We start from the raw sequence: 19,245 nt of genomic DNA on the forward strand, positions 1-19,245 counted from the left end.
GCTTCAGGAGAAGCCCCAGTCCATCCAGCGGTCTCCTGCTCCATCCTGCTGTCATTCCTAAAAAAGAACCCCAGGATCCTTGAACTCCTCAGTTTGAGACAGAGACCAGTCTCCTGAACTCGAGAGTATAACCTGCCTTTTCCCGGTTGATACGCACGGCCTCAGAAAACTTGAATTTGAATCCCTCCGTCGCTGTGATTGTTTATCTTGTCGTGACAAAATCAAAGCAAAAGTCGAGTCAGTTTTCTTTTGAAAAATATGAAACATTTATTGATGAAATTGACAGTATTACATGCTTTCACTAACCAACATTTCATAAACTTACATAGAGTTTGTTTCCAACCAGCTGGCCTGCATTACTGCGACATACACAGGGGAAAAAAATAAATATATGATGCTGTGTAAAGTAAGCAGCATGTGACTTTAAAAGACCACACCGAGCATATGTTGGATGTTGAAAAAATATAACAAACTCATTAAAACAGAAAAAAAAAAAGACAGGCTTTCAAGTAGACGCAATACTTTTTAAAGCTGAGATCCGCATTGCCATGGGACTTTTATGATATTGATGGGTTATTTTTGGATTTTTAATTTTCATGGGTTATGTTATTTTATGGGTTATTTATGTTCATTATGGGTAAAATCTTCTTTTTACTGAACAGACAGTAAACCTCTAACACAAACGTTCCATAAAATGCCATACTCGATGCTACATTTAAATACGTGTAAGTGCCCAAGAAGTTCTCGGATGGGTGTAAGTGGTTTCATAATTCTTTTCCCTCAAACATGTTTATGGGTTATTTTGTGATTCCTCTATGGGATTCTTAGTCCAAGCCCACAATCTGACAGAACCTAAGAGCCGCTTTCAAGTAACACCACACTGACTAACACGCTCATTGAGCCTTTGAGAGGCGCGGTCCAGCGATGCTGAGGGTTTGTCCCGGCGGCCGGCTTCGCATCACCACCACATCCTCAGCAGCAGGGCACCCAGGGCGCAGACATAGTGGAGCGTGCTCGGATGCCACAGCGGGGTGCTGTTGCACAGGTCGGTGTCGCAGCAGTGAATTCGCACCCCCGGCAGCTCTTGTTGCTGACAGTGTCTGGACGTAGCACAGCCACTGGTCAGGGCGATACCCAGGGCCGCTGCAGGGACAGAACGGGGAGGAGGGGAAGTCAGTCAGTCAGTCAGTCAGATAAGAGTGATGAGCTGGTGTTTGGCTCAGCAGGAAAAAAAAAAAAAAAAAAAAAAAAGGCATAACTAAGCACCGAGTAATGCAAGCGGATAATGAGGAAGACATGTACAAATCTCCAGAGTGCACAGGAGAGAAAAGGCAGCTCTTTGACAAGCATGTTTACTGCCGTGAACAAAACAAAAACATCTTATTTCACCCGTCGTTTTGCAAAGTATAATACACGACTGATAGGTTTCCATACCTGCAAAACATTGAGAGTTACTGCTCCTTTCCCATTTATTAACATCAAATTAAATATACACCCTTCTTTTGCCAATAGCAGACCATTCAGTCCTCTGCCCTTTAACTTTTCTCAAGATTGGCGCATAGATGGATCTTTGACCGTTCCTCTTTGCACGACTTGTAGAGGTTGTCCAGAGTCCTGGGTCTTCTTTTATTGTCTCTTCTCTTCAGCTCACCCAACAGTTTTCTTTCGGATTGAGGTTTTTGGACAAGGATGGCCATGGTGAACCACTACTGTATTGCTTTGATGACATGTTTCACACTATTATCTTGTTTAAAGACCCTGTGAGCTTCCATTTTCCTTTAGGTCATGTCAGAGGGGACCAAGGCTTTATTTAACAAGTCTTGATAAAATTCATGTTGCAATTGGCAGAAAAAAAACAGGCCCCAAGCATCTCAGATCCTCCACCATGCTTTTAACAGTGGAAAGGAGGTGTTAATGTCTCCCTCATAATGTGTTTCACACCAAACCCACCTGGAATTGCTCTAATCTGACCAAAGCAGAGTTTTAGTGAAACACCCAGTAGCTTTTAGCAAACTCCCCATGTCGTTTGTGATGGTAGGACAGAAACTGCTTTTCTTTATGTGCCTCCCAAACTATGGGCTGGCACAGAAATGGCATCAAATAGTTTAGAATCTAAACTTTAGATGAAGATGAGGCAGAGGTACCACTCTTTTATTTTCCTCCATTGCCATCCTGCACTGTGTTTTTGGATTTTTGTCCAGCTTTTGCCTCCGTAGCTAAGGGAAATCTGTCGCACATCTTATTTATTCCTAAAAGAAGCAGAAAGTCGTGATTTACTAATCAAAAAGTGACTAATTGAAAGATGTATTTAAAAAGGCAATCCAATTCATTTTGTAATAAAAGACAATATTTAGTTAAAAACATTTTTCCTAATATAACCTTTCTCCCCAATGAATAAATGTATTCAACCTGGAGGTTGGATATTTTTCCAAAATTTTCTGTGGGAGATTATGCTACTGTGATGTTTATTTCAAGGTGTTTTCACGTGGGATACAAATAGATTGATGCTGAATCCTCAAAGAACAAAACCTCCAAATTAACCTCTGTTCCTTTTTCACAAGTTATAATGTAATTTTGTAATTATAAGTTTAGGCTATGATCACATTCAGGATGTTTGCATCAGTTTAACCGATCTACTTTGACTTGCAGCTCAGCTATTTGTAAATAACTTAAATGCCATTTTATGCATCTTTTTGGATATTGTGTTGATGAATATTCAGTTGTGCAGATCCCAAAAAATGCAACATGTCTTTATTTCGACTCCCGACTGAACCTCAAGCCAACTCGTCCCATTAAAGATTCAGATCAGATCCAATAAGACTGACTCTGCAGGTCAACATTTAAAATAATGCACAATATCCACGGGTACTGATGTAGTTTGTGTAGCGAGTGACTACTTACAGCTCAAATCAGACACATTTATCTGCTTCTCTCCAAGTACCATGAAAATGTCCTTGCTTGACTTTTGCCTTGAGGTTAAATCGGATCAAAACGTCCTGTTTTGTCCCAAAAAGATAACATCCTGGAAGATTTAAGATATGGACGTGTTCTGTAATAATCATGATATCTGCCTGAATGCCTGTTAAATACATTTAAATGTACTTCTCATTTAAATATTAACATTCTTTTGATTTTGAAATTCTGAAATACTTTTTTTTAACCATTGATTACAATATTATTTTGTCTGTTAAAATCTGAAGTGTAAACCTGCCTTTTAATTCTGTAGAATTGTTAACTTTTTCCACTTCTTCTTTCTGTCCGAGTTTAAAGAATGTGGTAAGAAAAAGAAACAGATGTAATTTTAGTTATTAGCCGTGTTATTCAGCATGACCATACATAAAGTCCACATCTGCTGGTTGACTGGCTAATCGCATCTTCCCCATCTGGCCCCCCCCTGAAAGGTGCCAGCTCCAAGAAGAACTAAGAAGGTAGCCCAATCTAATCAATTCCTAAATTTTGGCAAGCTTCATACCAAGTTCTTTTTCTTTTATAGTTTTCTATCCTTTTCCCCTCCTCTTTTCATCTTCATTTTTTCTATTTGTCATGCTTATTCCTCTTCAAGCCTCCAGTGCTCAGTTACTTTCTTAAGAGTTTTTCAAGCTGGTTCCAGATAGAAACCCTCAAACTTTCAAGGCTGTGGTAAAAAGGAGTTGGACCCACAAACAAGCAGATGGAAAGGAGCAGCTTGGAAAGGCTTTAATAAAAACAGGCATGATATGGATGACGCAAAAAACAAAACAAAAACACAAAAAAAACAAAACAGGCAAACACTTGCATGGCAAGTGTAAAGAAGTAAAACCTGGCATAGGATGAACAGAAATATGTTTTTTTTGACAGGGAACAAAGAGAAATGGCAAGCTTAAATGGGAGGCTAACACAAGTAATAGAGAAGGCAACAGGTTTATAACATGAGCTTCATTACAGCCGAGCAGGAAGGCATGGCAGGGCGTGGAGTGGAAACTCCTGAAGGGAACTAACCAGTAAAAGGACATAATCTAACAACAGGATGAATGTTACTGATGTAACAGAGCTGACAATAAAAGAATAAATAAGAAGCTAAACCTAAAGGATAAAGTAATAACACCTCATCTGAAAAAAAAAAACAATAATCACCCAAAAGAAAAACGAAACCCAAACATCTTCGGATCGTGATGCAAACATCCCACTTCCAGGACCGGAAAAGCCCGCCGCTAGATTCCTGCCAGTGGGAAATCGTCAGGTTGAAAAAAAAAACAAAAAACAAAAACTGTTGTGCGTTGATTCCCCTGTCAGGTGAGCTATGAAACCGGCTGCTGTGAGTTACAGGTCAAGGTCACACAGCAAGATCGCAATAAGGAACTGTGACTCTCATGCTAAAGAAATTCGGTTCTGAGAAACATCCTTGACTGAGAAGCTTTTGATCCGCCCTTGTTTTTCCACAAAGCTCCTTTTAGGGGCACTGGAAGCGCCGTGGTGGGTCTCATCAAATAAAGAGCTCCATTTGATGCTTTAAACCCCTTTTAGATTATTGTCATGAAATTTTTGCGGACCACTTTGAGTCTTAGTGTTCTAAACACCCTAAAGGATAATGTTGAAACCTCTCTGCAGACCACCTCATCTTAAAATCAGAACCTGAAGGACTCTGTTTGGGATTTTACAGTGTGAAGAAGGACCAGGGTGGATTGCGCAGAAAATTATTTTGTGATTTAAAGTCAAAGCCCAGTTTTTTTTTTTGCAAAATTAGCACCAATAAAATTATCTACAAGCATGAAAGTGGGAAATCTGTTTATTTACTATTTTGCTTCTGGAACTATTCTGCTTTAGGCTCCCGTTTTTGTGGTTTATTCAAATTAATTATCTCTACTTAACTGAGCATCTGCTTGACAGCAAAAACACAATTGTTTAATATTTTTACTTAGCTGTGAATAAATTAATGCAGTAACACTAGATGCACATCATATGCAAGTGCACAGAGACAGCAAATAGCTGGACTTCAGCCTTGGGTAGTTTTATCAGAAGTGTCTGGAAGTGTCGGCCACTGACCTTTGATCAAAGTTCAAATCTTCTTTTTAAGTCTTTTTAAGTTTAGAAAATATTTTTCCTCATTCAGAGACGCGTCTCTTTTAGCTGTATTGATTTAACACAGAATTAGTGCGTAGGATGTTTGTTTTATGATGAGCTTAAACTAAATCATTACAAAATAGATCTTAGCTTGATTAGGAATGAATATAATGTGTGATTGTGTTTAGTTAATTTAACTGATTAAATAAACATTTGATATTCTGATAAACAGCTCCTTAAAAAAATGTGATAAGATTAGGAGCAAATTTCTCCTTCATATTGGTTTGCAGATGAATATAAAATAAATTGATTTCTGATAGTTAAGCATCGCTGTTCTTGGTTTTGGAGGCTGATGGCTCACCTCCTTTCAGCATAGTATTATATAGCAACCACCCAATAATTTACCCGACATTTTCTCAGCTTGATGTGTGTGGAGCCTTGAGTCAGAGGCACACGAAGCACAAGGCATCTTTTATCAGAAGGGAGGGGAAGGAAGCAGAAGATGTTATGGATTAGTGACAAATGTCTTGTATCTTTGGACAAAAGACTGCTTCGTGGAACTTTGCCAGCGTCTGTTTGATTTGGGTTTGACAGGGTCAGATGAAGATTAAATGGGCTGACTGGCCACAGATTACTGCCAAGACATCGGTACGAGATTTTGACTAAGAGCTTGTCATACAGCGCATGACATGCAGTTCCTGTCTGGGCTAGCTGATTCTCTAAGCGACTGCGAAACCGTGCCACATCAGCCCTTTCAGCATGGGCAGATTTCTTGAGATGTCAAGCAGAGAAACAGCTGGGCTGCCCACGCTTCCGTGGATCTGCTCCATCATCGTCCCTGCCTTGGATGTCCGCATCCTTCATTTGACTCAACATCAAACATTGAATGACTTACAATTTACTCAGCAGAGCACATTAAAGTTACATAACTATCCCCCTGTGCAGGGAAATAGAATATTCAAATCTGCCAGACAAGGCACATTTACACGAATGTGTGATTAAAAAATGATTATGCCGATATCCAGTGGTACATCGGGGTGAATCAAGCCAGAGAAGTAAAAAATAAAATAGTTAAAGTCAGCGAATAATGACGTAAGAACATTTGCACACTGAATTAAACGAGGTGGAGAGTAAAAAGATTCACTCACTGCTTTCTGTCTTGATGCAGAAACGATGTTTGAAGCCATTGTGTGAGTGGGTGCATGTGATGACCTCTGGGTTGGCGCAGCCCAAGTCCACATACCTCTGGCCGTGGATGATGTTGCAGCCATAGCACTGCAGACCCTGCACTGCAAAGGTTAATAAAGAGAAATGAAGGAACCATTTTGGTCCAAACCCAACTGAGCACGATACACACACCAGACACACTGGATAAGACAGCGATGCCAATCAATGGAGAGTTCTGAAAACTGAAAGGTTATTTTTTCAGCACCATGGTTACGTTTAATTGAGGGTTTAGTTTTATTTATGCAGAAAAAAGAAAAAGGTTTTGACTTTGTTAGACAAGAACCGCTCTGTCTGACAAAAAATAAATAAATATATACATACAACCACACAACCTAACCAAGATAACGAGAGATGGATGCCTGAATATGGTGTGCAAAGTAGAGGATTTTAAGAAACGGAGTGCGTTCTCTGTTTAAAAAACTGTTTTAAAATTTACAGATGCAAAATCATACAATACCTTGCAGAAGTATTCACATCCCTTGAACTATTTCACCCTTTGTCCCATTACAACCACAAACTTGTGTATTTTATTAGGATTTTGTGTATGATTGTGAAGTGGAATTAAAATGAACATGTCTCTCAAATACAAAACAAAAATGTACGACCTGTGTTTGCCTTCAGCTATCTTCGCGCTGATTCCCCTAAATAAAATGATGTGTGACCAACTGCTTTTCAAAGTCACCAAATTAGTAAATCGAGTCCACTTGTGTGTAATTCAATCTCAGTGTAAACCAGCAGTTCTATGAAAGCCTAGGAAGTTTACTGGAGAACATTAGTGAACACACAGCATTATACATTATATGGCGCTAAATGCAGGACAATGCTGGAAGAAAACCTGTTAGAGGTTTAAAAAAACTTAAAGGGGACCTATTATGCTAAATTCACTTTTTGCACGTTTCTGCACTTTAATTTGGGTCTCTCCTGCTTCTATAAACAGTCCAAGTGCTAAAATTAAAAATCTAATAATCCAGCCATTTTTTGCCGATAAGTGAATGTTTTGTTTGCGTCTTGAAAACAAGCCGTTTCAAAAACCTCCTGATCATTACGTCACAGTAAACGGGCATTACCTCTCACCTAGAAACTGCATCTGTGCCGAGCCCGCTTCACAGTGGAGAAGAGAAGCTGTTTCTCCCAATAACGGAGAACAAAGTTGCGTGGCTTGATTTAATTTTTGATGGCAAAGTCCCTGCCACATTGCCAAAGTGCAAATGTAAACATTAAGTTGAGGTGAGGGGTGTGGCCAGCTACAGCTTATTTGCATAAAAGTATCAGAGCCCTAAAAACAGCTGAAAGGAGGTCAAAGTAGGCAGAAATGAGGAGCTGAAATCTCATTATCTGAGAATGATTTTGGGGAAAAAAATGTTATGAATATGTTTTGTATAGCCTGTACACCTATCCTGAGTTGTTTAAAAGGAATCACAATAGGTCTCTTTTAAAACGGGGATACAGAACAACCTTCCAGTAAGACCGAACAACCGAAAACATTCAGCCAGAGCTAAAATTAAATGGTTTAACTCAAAGCATAATTATATTTTAGAACGGCCCAGTCAAAGTCCACACCAAAATCCAATTGAGACGCCCTGACAAGACTTGAATGTTGATGCTACAAATGCTTGCATCCAATCCGACTGAGCTTGAGCTTATTTGCATAAAAGATTGGGAAAAGATTTTTTATTCTCAATGTGCAAATCAATCTGGAAAGCTGAATAAAAACACACCCCACATTTTTAAGATTATTAGTTGTACAAATTTTCAAGTCAACCTGTCTTAAATCTTAAATCTCTACACAAAAAGTTTGTTATGGTGGATTTTAAGATTGGTTGTAATTATAACTATTTAAAAATAGCCATAATACACAAATGATGGCACAGAAATCAATGTTTCTACTTGTAACATATCTTTTTTTTTAGTTTGAAAAATTATTTCTGTGGATATGATATTGACAGTAACTTCCCAATGAATGACCATTTTCTCATCCATCCATTGTCTATACCCATTTATATGTGCAGGGTAGCAGGGGGAGTGTTTCTGACAATCTCCAGCAGTCATTGGGTGAGAGGCGGGGTACATCTGGACAGGTTGCCAGTCCATTGACTGTTTTCTGATGTGCAACATTTCTTTTCTAACTGCAACCTGTAGAATACATTATGATGTCCCTTTACAGTATGTACGAGTTATTTGTGTTCATTTAGGTCAGGGGTGTCAAACTTATTTGGTTGAGGGGCCGCATTCAGCTTAATCTGATCTCAAGAGGGCCACACGAGTTAACTCATTGCAAGATTAAATAGAACTAATAAACATGGACTTGTTGTTAATTTTCATATTAAATTAATTTCACTTTTACACAATATATTATGAATAACCTCAGCGTTTTTAAGAAAAGTATGTGCAATTTCAACAATACTTTTACTCAGTTAAACATTTACTTGTGCATTATGCATAAGAACTGGTCACAGTGATTGTACAATGTTGAAAAACATTTATTCACATTTTTTGGAACTTAAAAACACTGTCCTGCATGACAAAATACATCAAACAGATAAAAATTAAGAATTTTTTTTAAATTTTCCACACCTGAAGCTTAATCTGCTAATTAAAACACAGCGTGGACAATATAGGAATATAGGAACTGCATATTTTCAATTAAACGAAGTACATGTTTTTTTTTCAATAATTATTTTATCATTCTCTTCCTTTTATCTCCTCTTTCTTTCACCTTTTGTTTTTTTTCTTCTTGTTCTTCCATTCCTCTCCTACTTTCCCATTGTAGTGTCCATATTATTTGAGATATTCCCCACATGAATCATAATAAAACTATTCACATTCATAAATCAAGCGGAGCACTATGGCAAAAGCAGTACTGCTCCACTTGTGAAAGTCAAATCTGATGAGCTCTTTTTGGCATTAAGACAACAATTCTTATTGCCACATTGCCAGACAGGACACTGGGGGAAATTTTTTTTTTTTTTTTTTATAATGATAATGCATTTAGCCACAAGGCCGGACTAAATTGTTCGGCGGGCCGTATGTTTGACACCCCTGATTTAGGTTGTGCTCCCAGCACATTTATCAGTTTTCATGGTCAGATGCATTAATGCATTGCTTTCTTTCATGCTATTAGAAAATATGGTTAAAAAATTATCTTTGATAGTAACAATGATGTTTTTTTGTTTAATATAGCTGCCATAAACTCAAGCCTACATCAGAATAATATCGACTGATTATTATTTAAGTTGTTCTTCTGGTACATTTCCTAATTTTCATGATCAGATGCGTTGATGTTGTACAGTTGTGAAGGTATAAAGATCTTTCCAGGAGTAGAAAAAATGATATTGATGTGGAGCCTATCTTTGATGATCATTGAGCAAGAGGCAGGGCACATCCTGGACAAGCCCCCAGTCCATCACAGGGACGCACATGCACACACTCATAAGGACAACTTGAAGAGACCAATTAACCTAAAACAGTCATGTTTTTGGATTGTGGTTGGAACCTGGAATACCAGGAGAGAACCCATGTATGCACAGGGAGAACATGCAAACTCCATGTAGAAGGACAGCAGGCTGGGATTTGAACCTAAGACCTCCTTGCTGCGAAGCACCAGTGCTACCAACTGCCCTGCCACTGTGATAAAAAAAATCTCAAAATAAATTATCTAAAATAAAATAAAATGAAACATATGTTTAAATCTAAAGGAATTGTTTGTCAGGGCTTATAATCATGAGGTAAAACTCAATTAGCCCCTGGCTAAATTCCTTTATGGTTAAAGTACATGAATCAAAATTACATGTCGATGCAGATAGGTCAATAAACTGAGTGTAAGAGTAAAGGTAAAGCAATGTTCTGAAAAGGTAAATTGCCAAAAAGAGGATTGCTAATTGTACAGTCAGAGGAACAGACAGCACTGATTCAATCAGGCCACAGAGGGATGTGGTATGAAACGTATTAAAAAAAGAAGAAGAAATATTTAACTTCTGATTTTTGCCTTGCAATTGTTTCACTTTCCAAATGCTTAACTCTCTTAAGAAAGTGAGGCTAAGCCGAACCAGAACAAAATCCATCAGGGCTTAAAGGGATTGGCTGAGAGTCCAGCCCGCTCACACACCTGTGCTTGCCCTCCAGAAGCCTACCCGTATAAGATGGAAGATCAGCTTTGGCTGAAACCAATCCTCCCTCTTTATCTGTGCAGCCCGTTGGACTCAGTGTGAGAGCAGAGCGTCAGGCCACAGCCTCTTGCCGCCTCTGCTATGTTAAATAGCCCACCAAAAGCTCTGATGGAGCTTTCAGGAGCGAACTAATCCCGGGCAAATGCTCTTACAAAAATCACTTTAGAAATCTGCTGGAATCAATGTAAAGCCTTGTGGGCGCACAGAACACATGCCAGTCTGTAGGGGAATGTGTCGCAACTCCCCTGCTAGTCATAGCAAAATCTGTCATAAATTCTGACATATCTTAATAAAATAATGAATATAGTCAATAATAGATGTGGGAATTGTGATTTATATCTTGCAAATAATTGATTGATCAATTTCCTCTCTGTGCCGTAACACACATCAGTTATGAAACACCGAAAGGCTGCCTGCTATAAGCATTTTGTCAACATAATGAGGCTACATTAAAAAGACAGTCAGCTCCCTTGGTACGGTGCAGTTTATTATGAGCCCACAACGAGGCTTGTTGCAGTGCGCATTAAAAATGTTGATTAACTCTGAATCTGTTGTGACCTAAATTTGGTTTTACTCATTATCAGCATCATGGGCATGCATTTTATCTCCGAAATGAGCCCACCATTTCCAGGGCCCGCGCTTTGTGCATCTAATAAAAACAAGAAGATGGTTAAAAGGAGAAGGAATAACTTTCGAGCCCTGTCCTGGCAGCTTAGCTGAGCTGTGTGGTGGGTCTGGTTGCCTTGTGGTGTCAGTGGCAGATTAGCTTTTCAGAAAGGAGCTGTTCCATCAGTTGCTTAAAGGGAAAGGATAGCTGAACAGTAAAATTTTATTTAACAGAGCTGAAGCATGCAAACCCCTAGCAATGCAGACAAAAAACAACCCACAAGATCATTGTTTTAACAAAATCATTTTGAATGTATAATTAGTGAGTTGCTGAAAGCTGCTTCCAGTTTTCAGCTGTCAATATTTAATTATTGCTGGGCAATTCCGCTTAAACAGTTACAATTATGAGGCTTTCTCATGTACATGCAACATGCATTTGGAGTTTGAAATATGGACAAAATGTGACAAATGGAACAATGCTGTTTGTTATGAGAAAAAAATATAAAATGTTATAAAGCTGGTACATATTTCGCCACTTATTATATTTTAATGAAGATGTTTTTACTTGTACCCTCTTCTCTGTATTTGCTCATGCATCAGTGTTTTAAATCATATTTATGGCATACTGCACAAAAACTGCAGTTTTTACATGTGCAAATAATACTGTTGCTCTCACAAAAGTACAATATATGTATTGTTTCATACATATAGATATGTGTGTATGTAGGTATATATATATATATGCTTTGTAGTGGAGAAAGGGTGCAGTGATGGAGGTACCTCCCAACAAGACTACTCATTGCATAAAGCTTACACCTTTTTAATATTCTAAATAATGTGATAGGAATGTTAATTATCCTCCAAAATACATGCTAATAATATGCTTGCCTCTGACTCAGGTTTTGTTTAATTATTTGAAATATCTGGACATGTATTCTCAAGGTTAGGGTTTTACGACTTTCTAAAAGTCAAGATAGGGTCCATTTACGTCAGAACTCAAAACTGACGGAGATTACGTCATCTCCGACTTTATGCTTTCCAGTTTCCCTCTTGTCAGACAGTAGGAAAAAACATGGACGCTCGCACAAAAACCATTGTTAAACATACAAATACAGCTAACCTGAGTCTCAGAATGCATTTTTAAGTATTATTTTATTTGCAAAATCATTTTTGCATCAATTTTTAAGCCGTGCTGAACTTTTTCAACATGGGGCCCAGAATTCTTGGCGGCACCCCGGAAAACAATAACAATGACAATAATACCATTCTACGTAGAATTTTGTGCATATAAACAGCGCTGAAACATCCCATTTTATAAACACTGAAAAGCAGAAACTGTTTGACTGACTAAATGTTCTATAAATAATAGAGAGCTGCTAAAAACAGTCAAAGTATGATTTTTTTACTCAATGTTGCTGGTAGCACATCGACTTTTCCAACGTTAGGGGCCGTTCCAGTAAAACTCTCTTACTCAGAGGTCTGAAATACCAACTTCAGAGGACAAAAGGAAATCAGCAATAGCCCCCAACATAGCAGCCATTTTGGGGGCTACATACCCCACAGTGCCCTTTTCCCCCTTTCTGGCTACGTAGGTTTGGAAATATTTTTGTGAACTTGCTCTGGCTGTACAGTAGATGGAGTGACACACTGGATTCTACGATGTGACTTATGTGAAAAAAATGCTGTCAACACGCACACAGACAAAAAAAACCCTGCTTTTGTCCATGTGCTGTAGTCATCACTATGCCAGAAACGAGTAAAAACCCTAAAAATAATTACTCATGCACATGGAGCGCAAAGATGTTTTAAAAACCCTCTAATATAGAAAGGTGCTTAAATTCATAAATGCTAATTTACTTTCAAATATGGCAAATCAATTTTATGAATCCCTTTACTTGATCATATCTTTATTTCTTAATGTAAACCTGGAAAAAATGGTTTTACAGAAAACAAATTCTTTGCTAATCGGATGCACTTTGAGGTGGAAATCAAACAGGCGACGTGCTAATGAAGCCGCTGGCTTCCCCGTCTGCCGTCATCGATGCTGCCAGATCAATAAGTCATACATCAAACAGCTAGCACAAATGATCCAAGCGGCTTCTTTTGTTGGAATCAGATGTTATGTGACACAGACGAGACAGGGGGCTTAAAAAAAAACACCAAGCGGCATTTCAATATGAAATAAGATAACATATTTTCCTTGCTGGTGGATAGAATTGGAGGCAAAAATTACAGTCAAACTTACCTAGGTCAATGGCTACTGCTCTGTGGGGAAATTTACTTTGCCTCTTGTATGGATATATAATGTATTGCTGGCGGAGATGGATTCGAGCTCCCTGGTCGTTTACCGTCAGAACAAAATAATTTTTTGTTGGAACAAGCCTTTAAAATAGTCCTTTACAATGCAATATGTTCTTCATACTCCGCAATGTTATTTTTTTTTTGGTGTGGATTTGTTCTCTTAGTTTGGTATTTTGCAGCTCTTTAAAGTTGGCCTCTCGAGGTTGTTTTAATAATACAAATCATATGACGCTCAAAACAAAGAGCTGATGAAAGTGGCGATAGGTGTGTCTGGGATGCAATTATGCCCTTTGACACGCACGCACATGCACACACACGCAATAATATGCAGCAGAACGCATGCCACTCACCTTGTGCCAAGCAGAGCATCCAAACCAAAATAAATCCAAGTCCATACCCTAACCAGGTACGCACAGTCATGGATGCAGCACAGAAGTGGGGTGGGGGTGGGGGGGTCAGTTGTCTGTGCTGAAAGAGTCAGAGATTTTCCTCTGCTCACATCTAATTTCCCAACAAACCAGATGCAGAGAAAGAGAAATATTGCAGCGATGCCACTTGCCTGAACCCCGAGGAGCCCGAGCGTCTGCCTCCCACTCTGCCTCGGCGAAGCTCGCACTCTGAATGAGGGATCTGATGGTGAGACTTCAGTGAGAGGGGGAGCCAGCTAACCAGCCAGCCAGCCAGCCAGCCAGTCAGCTCAGCTCAGCTCAGCAGCCAGTCAGGCAAAGAGAAGAGGAGGAGGAAGATGGTTTGAGTGAAGAAACTAAATAAATTAATGCCTTCAGAAGCAGTGTCCTCAGATCCTGGGAGGGTCAAGAGGTTGTTAGAATCTCTTCCCTCTCACATCTCATGACATAAAAAAAACAAAAAAAACAAACGAGGGGGGACACACATGGGAGCATCATCACAGAGATGAAAACAAACAACAGAGAGTGATCCTTTTCCAGCTGGGACGCACAAATCAATCACGGCTTAATCCCAATTGATAATCCATTGTGTCTAATAATAGCCCAATAACAATGTTTTAAAAGCCCGGCGGGGGCGAAATGGGACGGGACGCCACAGGTTCAGCCTCCCAGAGTATGGATGGAAGTGTGCGCGTGTTTACGCCTCGGATTGGGAGCGACGCCAAAAGCACGGCCAAACACACCAACACGCGCACACATGTCGCAAGTGGGGCAGGTTATCTGTGCTTGGTGTATCACTACACACTCGCACAGGGGAGAAAATTCTATCTAATCAAGAATTAAAGACTAAATCCTTTCTTAGAGACTGTAATGCCAGAGGATAAGGCAGGCTTTGTGGTAAGCCCTCATTCCCTCCCCACCCCAAGCAACATATGGTCCTGACCTGATAGATGGCCGCCATTGACTGCTATATCATTCCTATTAAGACATATTTACAGCAGCCCTGCACATTACAATGGAGCGCGGGGGGAATAAAAAATTCATTACAGCTTATTTACGAGGCGCACAATGTGAAATTACGTCGCGGCGCATCTTGTCATAATGATGCACACGCACCACGTTGGGATTTGGAAATGTGTGCAGCTGTGTGTAATTTGTTTCCCCTCTTATATCTGAGTCATTGTTTGTGTGGGAAGTAAAAGAGGCATTTGGGTCATTGTTTGCCAAGATTCAGCCTTCGGCGTGCATCTCAGACCGTTTCCTTGAAAGAATTCCCAGGAAAAGAGTTTTGTTTCATCTTTTTGTTTGAGGAGGATTTTAAAACTTTTCAGACTTTGAGATGACCAGTTTTGGGATTCCATGATAATAATTAATTGTTAGCTAAACGGCTGATTAATAGCATTTGCTTGCTTACTAAATCACGGAGGCTGGAAACTCCTTTTTGAATGCATGCATTCTCACTTAGATGGAAACCCAAAAACTGGATGTTAAACCAGATGGTTAGCGTTGTAATCTGGTAACCTTCCAATGGTAAAGTTACCTTTCTGACGTATTCTCTTCATTTAAATTGTTTCTTAAGTGTGGATGTCCAGTATCTGTGCAGATCTTGCATCGCCATAATCATATCGTACAAAATCAACTTTATCAGAAAGTTTCCTTTTATCCATCTGTTTAAATGGTTCGACATGTTGTTTCAATAATCTCTTATTAGCCAAGGCAAGGCCTGTTTATTTGTAAGGCACATTTCAGTAACAAGACAATTTAGCTAATTCATTATTGTAAAAAAAAAAACAACAACTTTGAATTGTTCTAGTTGGTTAACATAGAGATATATTTTTTTTTTTACTTTCTACATAAACCCAGTTTTTTTATTTTTTATTTTATTGTGGATCAGTTTGGTCATTATTTTCCTATATCTGATTGATAATTTATTTTTGTTTTAGTTAATATTCCTGGTGAAAAGGATCATCAGCGCTAACATTTTTGACAGAAGTTCCTCTTGCTAATTGTTTTGGCAAATACATTCTTTAAAAGCCTTTTTCTGGTGAACAATACTTATTACTTGTATATTTTTTGATTGAAGCAACCTTTTCTTTTGGTTGAATAATAAACAAACAAAACTACCTTCATAATTACTTTGCTGCTAAATTACTATTTGCTCAAATGACTTATTTAATACTCTAGCGTTCAGGTTTGGCATTTGAACTCGACTCGGGACTAACGTGTCTTAACTTTGGACTTGATCTGAAATTTACACACGTTAGCTCAGATTGAGCAAATGTTATTACTTGCAAAACAATCACTTTGTCCCACGACTCTCATCTCTGGATGCCATCACCACTTCAACTGACTCCTTTCAAGGCAGAAGAGCGGCAGCAGTTCTTCCTGGATGAAAGAGCCCCTAACCTGATCTCCAAGAAAACAGAAACCCTACAGAAGAAGATCACACCAGTCACTTAAATACAGGATCTCAAGGTAAAATCTGAGAGCTGCAATGTAGACTGACCAGTGAATTAGGAGTATGCTTTTTTTCCAACAGACGACATCTAGTCTGTCCATCTCCCCCTCCATCCCGTCTTCATTTGATTAAAAATGTCCAGGTTTTTATAACTCCTCTCTCAAAACTGTGTTTTGCTTCCATTTGGCACAAAAAAAAAACACAACGTTCCACATGCTAAAAAGAAAACTGTGCCTACAGTGAAGCACGGTGGTGGCAGCATCATCTCCTGGGGTTACTTCTTTCAGACGGAACTTGGGTTTTTGCTGAGGCCTTCGGGTTGCTTCTACATAGCGTAAAAAGAGCAGGGATTTTATTTTCAGCATTACACTAAGTCCAGATTGTATGTTCGTTCTTTTCTTGCGTGCACATAGCTGGATGCTGCACGCCATTTCCTGCTTTTTGGGTGGGAGGTTTTCTTAGCTTCGACTCGGTAAGGGTACCTGGTGAACCCTGCCTGCTTCGCAGCTTCTCCCGTCTCATTGTGAACACTAATACTTTGGACCTCTTACTTTTTATCCCTGCAATTATTTCTGTAGCCTCACATGTTCCACAGCGCTGACTGAACACATGGTCTGTGTTGAATTCAAAACTTGAAGGAGTTTTATTTCCATTCCCCTTGTCTCACCAGGGAGACTTGTTACGTGCGAAGCAGCCTGAATTAACTGCGGGCAATTGTTCTTATTACCCAGCTAACAGTAGGAATGCCCTTATATTTCACACTCTCAGTCTCAAACAGAAACCCGACTCACTGCTCGAGCTTTCGGTTTGTTCTGGGCGGCCGCAATGAATCCGTAATGCGAGATTTCTCTCAGCACTAACGCAGCTGAACTGAGAGCTGCGAAGCATGAAAGAGCAGCTCTTGCCAAAGTCCCGGTGCTGATGCGCACATCCAGTTTCGGTCTCGACCTCTTTCCTCTTCCCCGTGTCACGGGCCTCATTCATTTCTGCTGAGCCGCGTGAGCCTTTGAGTGATAAAACCTTGACAGGAGGAGTGAGAGGAGGATCGACTTGGAGGGGAGAAAGGAGGTCCAGCAGTTCTGCGGTGATGAAAGCGAGCCTCTCTTCCCCCCCCGACCACTACCGACTTAACTCGGTATACACAATAGCTGCTTTAAATACCCTTGAAGTCACTGCCACCGGCTAGTTTGGAGTGACAGTGACGAAAATAGGGAGGGCTGCGGGGCTTTAAATACTTGATGAAATTTCAATTAAGACACCAGGAGAGGAACTGAGCCTGCAGCAAGTCATGGCCGAAAAAGAAAACAACGCGGCTGTAAGAAGGGACCGCATGAAAAGTTAATTCAGCACCGTGGGTTTTAATTCTGGGCATCTGTCACTGTGCATAACCCTGCGCCCAAAATTACAGGAGAGATGAAACCGGAAAGTGTCATTAGGTCTGCCCAGCAGGGTCTCTGCAGCATTAATGAGCAGTAATCTGACTCTACAACATGGAAAAATATTTTAATGGCTTTACCCCTCCGCACCCCCCCTTCCAAACAACTGCATTAGCCACAATGTCCAAAGCCAGCGAGGTTTGAAAATGACTATGTCTCCACTATTTGTCTGGAAGGAGAAATAATCAAGGAGGTCGGTGTATTGGGCGCCTTTTAGGGGCACTTGCCTCACATGTCTGGTGATTATCACCCTAATGCTGGCACTAGCTGAAAGATGAACTGCCCCAGCCCTAAAGCACAGTCAGAATTTCAAGTAATTGAACGCTTTTACCCAATGTATGTGCCTCTGCATTTTTTACACTGAAAGGCAGCGCAAAGCCGGGTGCTACTTATACAGCAAAGGAGACGACACACTGAAGAGAGCTTGAGCTCTGCTACAGAAAAGTAAGCACTTTTGAATTTTGCTTTATTGCTCTATAAAAGCCAGCCCCTATGATTTTTCTTCATGAATTATAAATACGTTTGTGCCACCTCTTGAGCTCCCCAATGCTCACCCCTTGCTGCTTGCCTTAGTAAGACAGAAAATAATCTAATTTCTTGATTTGTATTCAGTGATAATAAAGGCTCACAGTACTAGAGAAAGCTTCTTCAGATTTGCAGATGTGTGTTTTTTTTTAAAACCTCTTTAGATGACTTTTCTGTCTATCAGCTGACCAGTCTAACTAGCTATAAAGTCATTTATAACCGAGTAATGTTGCCTAAAGCACAAGATCTTTCCAGGGAGTTTTAAGATGTGTATAAAAAGAACGATTTGTTGCAACTCATTACAACAATAAACAGAAAACAGATTGGAGCAAAGTCGTGTTTCATATCGATCCAAATATGTCATCATAAAGCAGGCATAAATGCCTGCTGGGCAAACCCAACAAGTGAAAAGCACAAGAAATAGTTGCAAAAAGTTCACAAAGCATTTTACTGTAAATAAGAGTCGAACTGGAGTTGTTTTTATGCAAAACCTAAGCTGCCTGAAATCCTACAAGTTATAAATGATTCTAGCTGTCCAAAGGGCGATGGTTTTAAGGATCCAATATGGATATTCAGGACTTATTTCCTACCTGAGATGAGAGACTGGGAAAGGAAAAAGGAGAAGCAAAAGTAACATTTCCACATGGCAAACTCCCCTGAGAATAAATCCGCATTTATTAAGCGCCCAATCCAAACATTTGAGCAAGTGTTGGTTGGTTGGGTTGTTTTTTTCTTCTCCGGGCTGCACATGAAGAAAGTCGTTGAACAATTGGGAATTGAACCCAATTGTGTTTTAGTTCAAGGTGATAGTACTAAGAGCTGGCTCCAGCATGCAACCTTGCAGAGATTTGAAGGTCAAGAGTGGTCAACAATTTTATTGACAACATTTAAATTTGACCATAAAACATTTTTTTATTGTTTTGGCATTGTTACTTTAAACAAATTCGATTTAGTAGGACTGAGGGCAAAGTTGGGTATTTTTATCACTCTAGTTTTTTTCCCCCCCCCCCAATATATTTATTGATTTTTGCATTGCATAACAATTCAAAATAGAACATTAACACATAACCCCACCCCCA

At 39.6% G+C, this 19,245-nt stretch overlaps 1 protein-coding gene across 2 annotated transcripts; it reads right to left on the minus strand.

The window, feature by feature from the left end:
- Window positions 1–248: 248 nt before the first annotated feature.
- On the minus strand, window positions 249–14,436 carry LOC118563925. 2 transcript variants are annotated; one of them, XM_036140167.1, is made up of 4 exons: window positions 13,900–14,436; window positions 13,691–13,808; window positions 6,189–6,329; window positions 249–1,143 (listed from the first exon to the last, which is right to left on the minus strand). In XM_036140167.1, exons 2-4 carry the CDS (start codon window positions 13,758–13,760, stop codon window positions 959–961), a joined length of 396 nt encoding a protein of 131 aa, XP_035996060.1. In that variant the 5' UTR covers window positions 13,761–13,808; window positions 13,900–14,436; the 3' UTR covers window positions 249–958. The 2 variants fall into 2 exon arrangements, with proteins under 2 accessions (XP_035996060.1, XP_035996061.1); XM_036140168.1 differs by lacking the exon at window positions 13,900–14,436 and having other exon boundaries at window positions 6,189–6,324; window positions 13,691–13,807.
- Window positions 14,437–19,245: the final 4,809 nt, after the last annotated feature.

Source organism: Fundulus heteroclitus, chromosome 8 (genome assembly GCF_011125445.2).
Source record: "Fundulus heteroclitus isolate FHET01 chromosome 8, MU-UCD_Fhet_4.1, whole genome shotgun sequence".
NCBI lineage: Eukaryota > Metazoa > Chordata > Actinopteri > Cyprinodontiformes > Fundulidae > Fundulus > Fundulus heteroclitus.